At 55.1% G+C, this 9,427-nt stretch overlaps 1 protein-coding gene across 1 annotated transcript; it reads right to left on the bottom strand.

The window, feature by feature from the left end:
* Positions 1 to 522: 522 nt before the first annotated feature.
* On the bottom strand, positions 523 to 6,922 carry LOC142930805 (uncharacterized). Its single transcript, XM_076073812.1, has one exon. The coding sequence runs from the start codon at positions 6,848 to 6,850 to the stop codon at positions 5,900 to 5,902; it is 951 nt and encodes a 316-aa protein (XP_075929927.1). The 5' UTR covers positions 6,851 to 6,922; the 3' UTR covers positions 523 to 5,899.
* Between the last annotated feature and the right edge of the window lie 2,505 nt (positions 6,923 to 9,427).

Genomic DNA, 9,427 nt, shown 5'->3' on the forward strand with positions numbered 1-9,427 from the left:
ATGTGTAAACATCGCCACTGGGGGGACAAAGGCGGTCGGGCGTGGTGTTGGCCACCCACCCCCTCGTATACCGTACCGGCCTTCATAGGTGCTCGCTAACAGCACTTGCCCCAACAGTCTTGTTAAAGGCTGCACGCAAGGGAGCTTCGTGTTTTTTTTCTGTGTAGTGGCAATATACTCACAGCGGTGTCGCATGACGGGAAATGTGCATGTCGCGTTATGTGAAACACGGTACTGTAAATATTCTACACGAGTCATTAGCTTGTTCGCTTCCCTCCTCCCACCCACCCACCCAGCAATGTTCGGCGGATACGCATAATTTATAAACAGGGCGATACATTTACAGGTGGCCTCACTAAAGAGACAGCGAGCGACTGAGCGAGAGGAAACTTCGTTTGGATTCAAACCAAGGCCGTAATTATTATAATATATATTGAGGGGGGGGACACATCTGGCAATCCCCCCCAATATTCAAATATGGTCAAGATGCCCCCCCCCCCGCCCAATACAGTGAGGGAAAAAAGTATTTGATCCCCTGCTGATTTTGTACGTTTACCCACTGACAAAGAAATGATCAGTCTATAATTTTAATGGTAGGTTTATTTGAACAGTGAGAGACAGAATAACAACAACACAATCCAGAAAAACGCATGCCAAAAATGTTATAAATTGATTTGCACTTTAATGAGGGAAATAAGAATTTGACCCCCTCTCAATCAGAAAGATTTCTGGCTCCCAGGTGTCTTTTATACAGGTAACGAGCTGAGATTAGGAGCACACTCTTAAAGGGAGTACTCCTAATCTCAGCTCGTTACCTGTATAAAAGACACCTGTTCACAGAAGCAATCAATCAATCAGATTCCAAACTCTCCACCACGGCCAAGACCAAAGAGCTCTCCAAGGATGTCAGGGACAAGATTGTAGACCTACACAAGGCTGGAATGGGCTACAAGACCATTGCCAAGCAGCTTGGTGAGAAGGTGACAACAGTTGGTGCGATTATTCGCAAATGGAAGAAACACAAAAGAACTGTCAATCTCCCTCGGCCTGGGGCTCCATGCAAGATCTCACCTCGTGGAGTTGCAATGATCATGAGAACGGTGAGGAATCATCCCAGTACTTCACGGGAGGATCTTGTCAATGATCTCAAGGCAGCTGGGACCATAGTCACCAAGAAAACAATTGGTAATACACTACGCCGTGAAGGACTGAAATCCTGCAGCGCTCGCAAGGTCCCCCTGCTCAAGAAAGCGCATATACATGCCCGTCTGAAGTTTGCCAATGAACATCTGAATGATTCAGAGGACAACTGGGTGAAAGTGTTGTGGTCAGATGAGACCAAAATGGAGCTCTTTGGCATCAACTCAACTCGCCGTGTTTGGAGAAGGAGGAATGCTGCCTAAGACCCCAAGAACACCATCCCCACCGTCAAACATGGAGATGGAAACATGCTTTGGGGGTGTTTTTCTGCTAAGGGGACAGGACAACTTCACCGCATCAAAGGGACGATGGACGAGGCCATGTACCGTCAAATATTGGGTGAGAACCTCCTTCCCTCAGCCAAGGCATTGAAAATGGGTCGTGGATGGGTATTTCAGCATGACAATGACCCAAAACACACGGCCAAGGCAACAAAGGAGTGGCTCAAGAAGAAGCACATTAAGGTACTGGAGTGGCCTAGCCAGTTTCCAGACCTTAATCCCATAGAAAATCTGTGGAGGGAGCTGAAGGTTCGAGTTGCCAAACGTCAGCCTCGAAACCTTAATTACTTGGAGAAGATCTGCAAAGAGGAGTGGGACAAAATCCCCCCTGAGATGTGTGCAAACCTGGTGGCCAACTACAAGAAACGTCTGACCTCTGTGACTGCCAACAAGGGTTTTGCCACCAAGTACTAAGTCATGTTTTGCAGAGGGGTCAAATACTTATTTCCTTCATTATAATGCAAATCAATTTATAACATTTTTGCCGTGCGATTTTCTGGATTTTGTGTTGTCATTCTGTCTCTCACTGTTCAAATAAACCTACCATTAAAATTATAGACTGATCATTTCTTTGTCAGTGGGCAAACGTACAAAATCAGCAGGGGATCAAATACTTTTTTCCCTCACCGTAGGTCAATGGACCATGTCAGCGTGCGTCTATGGATCTCTGTGCAAGGAGACTCTGTACGCGGATTGGGGCAGAGACACGGAATAGCAGCACGTGGAGACAGACATAAACAGAGAGAGAGAGAGAGGTTCCTGCAGCCATGGGACATTTGGCTGAGAAGAAAATGCCCTTTGGGAGGAACAGGGAAAGACACACGGGGGGGTGGGGGGGGGGCAGACTGCTCTCCCCCCGTGACCATTGCACGTGACCAGCACAGTGGAAGACTCTTTATTCACTTTGGACGACACGCGTCCGATCCGTCGGTCGCTTCGCGTCCGAGTCTCGCACGTACGGGGGGGGGGGGGGGGGGGCGTGGGGAGGGGGTGGCGGACGACCCCGCTGAGGCCCCCCTGGACCCTCGTGCGGGAGACTCCCGATTGGTGGCGGGCTGCGAGATGGCCACATGGGCTGTCCACCCTCCCGGTCTGGGTGGCATCGCGGCGGGGGGCAGTTTTCGTCACTTTCGCCGATCGGAAGACATCATCGGTTGTGTGAGTGCTGCTCCACCATGTGAAGCCGTTGTGGGTTTGACAGCAGCACGATGATGATGATGGTGTGGTGGGGGGTGGGGGGTGGGGGGTGTTTTCACGATTTGTGTATCGTCGGGGTGGGGGGGGGGGGGCACTGAAAGGCCACAAAGGGGCCGCCGGTCGCCCCGCGGCGCCTCCGAAATCAAGAACACCGAGTGAGATTCAAAAGTATCAATATATCAATGCCCGGATTCATCGCACGTACGAGAACTCTCGACGCTCACGAAAAGCGTTCACGGGGCTCCCTATCGGGAGGGTGCGGCGACATTTTTAGGGCAATTTGGCAGAAAATCACCAAATCGTGAGAGTTCGGCGCGGCGCGTGGCGGAATCTGGAAAACCCGGAGAGCCCCCCACCCCAATCTCCTCCACCTACCCCCCCTCCCCTCTCGTTCGGGATGCGACGCCCAGAACCTTCGCCTCCCGGCCACAACCTCGCAGCTCCGCGCCTACAGGCACCTGGCAAAGCCACTGACTCCACAGCCAGGGGCCTTTTGAACTTTTCTTCATCAAAATGGCCAAGCACGCAGCTGTTTGTCTGTTGTCGTCGTTGTTGTCCTCCCAGGACGTCACGGTCAGGGCCCGTCCCTACTAGAGCGGAAGTATTAGGTCTGACACCGTGACGTCGAATCGCCGTACCCCCTAGGGGATGGCTCTGGTCACAATTCAAGACCCCGGATTGCCAGGGGATGACCGATTCAGTGCAATTGAACTAATTTCGATTCGGCGATTCACCCCCACCCGCCCTATCCTGCATCAATCAATACGCGCGATCACAGTTCACACCACGCAACCATTCACAGTGGCCACGTTGTGGATGTTAGCGCCGTCGTGGAAATAACTCAATGCCCGAGCGCAAAACGTGGATCTTCGAAACCCACATTCTGGATCGACATTGTCGGGAGGGGAACGGGCAGATCTTATTTCAGCTAAAAACTCTCTCTCTCTCACACACACACACACGCGCGCGCAGTACATGAGACTTCGTATTTGTCAGAAGATCGAGAGCCCGTAGTGGCACCTGCCATAGAAATGTGGAATTTCCACCGCCGGGGGCAGGATTGACAGTTCGTGACAATGCCTTCGCCAAACTCTACATGACCCGTCCAGGAGCATCAGGGCTTTTATAAATCTTCAAAAACATATATACGTGTAGAGGCCTACAGCAAGCTACTCAAGCCGACAATGGCTCAATTTCATGCGACCTCTGGAGACACTGCGTTTCCTGTCTACTTAAAAAACTTATGCGACATTCCACCGATGATGAATTGATTGCAAGGAATGATAGGGCAGGCAGTCAGTGTGCCGACACGCGCGACCTTGCTGAAGCTGCTATTTTGCACTTGACGTTCAAGCTACTTTTGTTGATCACCGTTATTGATCATCACCATTTTTTTAATCAATGTCCCATGATCTTATAATTCCCAGCCAGCAAAGACCTCTCTGTGTGTTGCTGCTCAGGTCACCCAGAGTTCACGTCTCACCCTGGCTATAATTCTTCATCATCGTCGTCGTCGTCGTGATCACCTGGAGCGGTGACACGGCGGGCCCTCAGCGGCGGTGCGTTCAACGAAAAGGTCGTGGTTCGAATCGAGCGGCCGCCCTGGTTAATACTGCGCGTGCGTGTCAATCGTGAAAAAAAAATTATGTACGTTCGAGATCCCGTGGCGCTGTGTTATCTCCACCGCCTGGTATGCTGGTGGTCGTGGCTTCGATCCCGACCCTGACGCTTGCTGCTATATTTGCAGTCTGCATATTCTCCCTGTGGTCGCGTGGATTTGTCTCTGTATCCTCCGGTTTTCCCCTCCGCATTGAGACGCAATGCGTTTTGAGAATTTGGCCGCGATAGATTTTCCACGTGACAAGCCACTTGGTCGAGCTATCACCTGTGGCCAGGTCGCTTCTGACAAAGAGCTACGTTGCTCAGTGAGGCCTTACCTGGTAAAGTAAAGATGGTTTAGTTTTTAGCTTAGTTTGGCCATTGCATACCGACGTCATGGTCCAAATTTGACCGATTTTAGGACCATTACACCACAAATGACTCAATCAAGATTCTACACACACAAAGAGCAGGAGCAGCAGCTACATCGCTCGCGACTGCAAAAACGTATCAGGGAACTCCCTCCTGCATCAAGAGCCTTGAGACTCGGCAAGACTAAATACCTCGGTAAACAAATTATTTTCCCTAAATGTGATTATTCTTTCACTGTGCAGCAAACACAAAAAAACGTGTGGATGTCCATGCCTCCAGAGGCCCGGTCTGGGAGAGTAACGATGGGCGATGTGGCTTTCCCTAGATTCTTCTGGATTTTCTCCCGATTCTTCACCAGAATCCTCTGGACTTTATTTATTCTTCTTTTTCATCCTCTTCTCGATTTGCCTCCCACAACTTCTGAGCAGATTTTAAACGATCTTTAAAAAAAGCTAAACATTTACAAACAAACGTAACGGAATGGATGAATGAACGAACGCACACGCGCTGCCGTAATAATAAAAGACAAAATAAAATAAAAAAACAGCCCGGCACCAGTAATCACCTTTCACGGCACAGAACTACAATCCGCAGTCAAAAAAAAGCCCACAAAACATTCATCCCTTTCCTATTGCAGCAGCAGCCGCGGCCACCACGGCCCCTCCAAAAATCTCAACAGGCCAACCAGGCCAAGGTCCCAATTCCACGCGTTCCATCCACCAGCGTGTTGGTGGAGCTATCACCTGAGCGACACGCTTACAACAATGCCGAGAGTCTCCCCCCGCAGGAGACCCCCACGACCCCACGGCGGCTTGTGCCTGGGTTGGGCCCTCTCGCCTTCTCACCGTGGCCTCACAGCACCAGCCAGAAGTCGTCACGACCACGAGACGCGTGCCTCCCTCCCAGCGTCACCATCTGCTGCTGATGTTGCTGCTGCTGCTGGTGGTGCTGCTGCTGCTGGTGGTGGTGCTGCTGCTGGTGCTGGTGGTGCTGCTGCTGCTGGTGCTGCTGCTGGTGCTGCTGCTGGTGCTGGTGGTGGCCTCCGCCTTGGCCCGTTGGGTCCGGAGGGACCCCAGGGTCCGGAGGAGTAGGGGAGTGGAGTTCCACCCCGGGTCGTGATTGCCCGAGTATCCTCGTCTGCAGAAAATACCGCCTCGCCCTCCCCCACCTCCTTCTCCTCCTTCTCCTCCTCCACCTCCTCCTCTTCTTCCACCTCTGCAGCAGCAGCAGCATCATCATCGGCATCATCATCATCCTTTTCTCCATCTCGACACGGACCACCCTCCTCCATACTCACCGCCGTGCACGCAGGGGCTCGGGGCCAACCCCAGCACCGGGGCTCCCCGGGGGTCCGCTCCCCGGGGTCCGCTCCCCGGGGGTTCGCTCCCCGGGGGTTCGCTCGCCGGGGGTCCGCTCGCCGGGGGTCCGCTCGCCGGGGGCCCAACGAGCGGCTGGAGGCCGCTGTGGGATGGCGTTGGGGCCGTGCCGGGCCGGTGGCGAGGGTCGCGTCGAGCTCCTGGACCACGGGCTCGGGGCTGGGGCCCACGGTGCTGGCCCGGCGGCGGCCACGGACGGGGGTACAGCAGCCGGAGGAGGGGGGGACGGTGGCCGTGGGGGCCCTTGGCGGGGTCCGTGGGATCCTCAACCCCTCCAGACCGCGCTGCTGCTGCTGCTGCAGGAACTGCGGATTTCGGCGCCTCATCCACGGGTCGCCCGCCCCTGTTCTCCTGCAGCACGGCGTTGGCGCAGATGAGGATGAAGATGCCCACCCCCATGGTGACGGGCCCCAGGACCCGCAGCTTCTGCGAGCGACTCCCGAGGCCGGACGACGACGAGGACGACGAGGAGGAGGACGAGGAGGAGGAAGGTGGCCGAGCCGGGCCACCGCGTCCCGAGGAGCCGGGGGGACCCGCGCCATCCCGGTGCCAGTATCCCAGGGCCGCCATCACCACCCCGCCGAGGAGGACGAGGGCCCCCGCTAGGAGCCAGCAGCCCGGCGGGGAGCAAGGGCGCACGCGGGGCCGAGACGGCGGCGGCCCAGACGCCGAGGCAGAGGAGGCGGGGGTGGAGGGGAGCGGCCACCATCGCCGCCGTCGCGGCCGCTTGCTGCGAACTGCCCGGGGCACCGATGGCGATGCGCCGAGGACGACCACGGAGGAGAGTTGGGCCGGCGCGGCCCCTGGCTCGCACGTGGGGTCCATGGGTGAAGGGGTCCAGGAGGGGGTCGGGGAGGGTCCCCTCCCTGCCACCGCCACCACTGCCGCCACTGCCGCCACCGCCCACCCGAAGCTTTCCCCAACCTCCCCCCCCCCCCCACTCTCTCCACCCACCTCTTGCCGGGCACAACGGACCCCCGGTGGAACCCGATGTGTGAGTGTCGTGGGTGGTGGCGTGACCGGTGGTGTTGGAGGTTGTGTGAGTGGTTGTGGCTTTGTGAGTGGTTGGTGGTGTGAGTGGTCGTTGGTGTGAGTGATTGGGGGTGTGAGTAGTGGTGTGATTGTTGGTGTGATTGTTGGTGTGAGTGGTGGTGTGAGTGGTGGTGTGAGTGATTGTTGGTGTGAGTGGTTGTTGGTGTGAGTGGTTGTTGGTGTGAGTGGTTGTTGGTGTAAGTGGTGGTGTGAGTGGTGGTGTGAGTGGTTGTTGGTGTGAGTGGTGGTGTGAGTGGCTGTTGGTGTGAGTGGTGGTGTGAGTGGTGGTGTGAGTGGTTGTTGGTGTGAGTGGTGGTGTGAGTGGTGGTGTGAGTGGTTGTTGGTGTGAGTGGTTGGTGGTGTGAGTGGTGGTGTGAGTGGTGGTGTGAGTGGTTGTTGGTGTGAGTGGTGGTGTGAGTGGTTGTTGGTGTGAGTGGTGGTGTGAGTGGTTGTTGGTGTGAGTGGTGGTGTGAGTGGTGGTGTGAGTGGTTGTTGGTGTGAGTGGTGGTGTGAGTGGTTGTTGGTGTGAGTGGTTGTTGGTGTGAGTGGTTGTTGGTGTGAGTGGTTGTTGGTGTGAGTGATTGGTGGTGTGAGTGGTGGTGTGAGTGGTGGTGTGAGTGGTTGTTGGTGTGAGTGGTGGTGTGAGTGGTGGTGTGAGTGGTTGTTGGTGTGAGTGGTGGTGTGAGTGGTTGGTGTGAGTGGTTGTTGGTGTGAGTGGTGGTGTGAGTGGTTGGTGGTGTGAGTGGTGGTGTGAGTGGTGGTGTGAGTGATTGGTGGTGTGAGTGGAACTGTGGTCGTGTTAGTGGTGCGAGGCGGCGAGCGCGCTGTTATGGAGAGCAGAGGCGCTCAGCGCAAACGCGACCGTATGCAGCTGTCACACCCCCGCTCTCGACTACACACCGACGCGCTCCACTACACACCCCACTCATCCAACTAGACATCCACCCACTCATCCAACTACACACCGACTCTACACACCAACCCACTCACTCAACCCACCAACTCACTCCACCACACACCCACCCATCACTCAATCAACCACACACCCACTCACTCAAACACCCACTCACTCAACCACACACCCACTCACTCAACCACACACCCACTCACTCACTCAATCAACCACACACACCCACTCACTCACCCACACACCAACTCACTCCACCACACACCCACCCACCCACTCAATCAACCAACACACCCACTCACTCAACCACACACCAACTTACTCCACCACACACCCACCCACCCACTCCAATCAACCACACACCCACTCACTCAACCACACACCAACTCACTCCACCACACACCCACCCACCCACTCAATCAACCACCACACACCCACTACTCAACCACACACCCACTCACTCAACCACACACCAACTCACTCCACAACACACCCACCCACCCACTCAATCAACCACACACCCACTCACTCAACCTCACACCCACTCACTCAACCACACACCCACTCACTCAACCACACACCCACTCACTCACTCAATCAACCACACACCCACTCACTCAACCACACACCCACTCACTCAACACACACCACCCACCCACCCACTCAATCAACCACACACCCACTTACTCAACCACACACCCACTCTCTCAACCACACACCAACTCACTCCACCACACACCCACCCACCCACTCAATCAACCACACACCCACTCACTCAACCACACACCCACTCACCCACTCACTCAACCACACACCCACTCACTCACTCAATCAACCACACACCCACTCACTCAACCACACACCAACTCACTCCACCACACACCCACCCACCCACTCAATCAACCACACACCCACTCAATCAACCACACACCCACTCACTCAACCACACACCAACTCACTCCACCACACACCCACCCACCCACTCAATCAACCACACACCCACTCACTCAATCACACACCAACTCACTCCACCACACATCCACCCACTCAATCAATCAATCACACACCCACCCACTCAACTACACACCAACTCACTCCACTACACATCCACCCATCCACTCAATCATCAACCACACACCAACTCGCTCCACTACATACCCACTCATTAATTCATCTACCCACCCAGCAATATACCCACTCAACCACATACCGACGCACTCCACAACAAACACATCACCTTCGCCTCTATACAAAGACAAAGATCCCCCGTATAGCCTTAACAGACTGTAGGGGCAAGTGCTGTTAGCGAGCACCTGTGAAGCCCGGCACGGCACGCCACTCGTCTAGCTACACATCCACAGACCCAGCAATAGACCCACACATCCAGCTACCCAGCAGCCACCCACCCCCCACTCACCCAACCACATCATTATGTGTGTGGCCCAGGAGAATGGAATCTCGGC

The sequence above is a fragment of the Petromyzon marinus genome, chromosome 43 (assembly GCF_048934315.1).
Source record: "Petromyzon marinus isolate PM22_M1 ecotype Great Lakes invasive population chromosome 43, UKy_Petmar_22M1.pri1.0, whole genome shotgun sequence".
NCBI classification, from domain to species: domain Eukaryota; kingdom Metazoa; phylum Chordata; class Hyperoartia; order Petromyzontiformes; family Petromyzontidae; genus Petromyzon; species Petromyzon marinus.

Coding starts and splice junctions, on each gene's coding strand:
- LOC142930805 (XM_076073812.1), bottom strand. CDS start 6,850: ATGGACCCCACGTGCGAGCCAGGGGCCGCGCCGGCCCAACTCTCCTCC.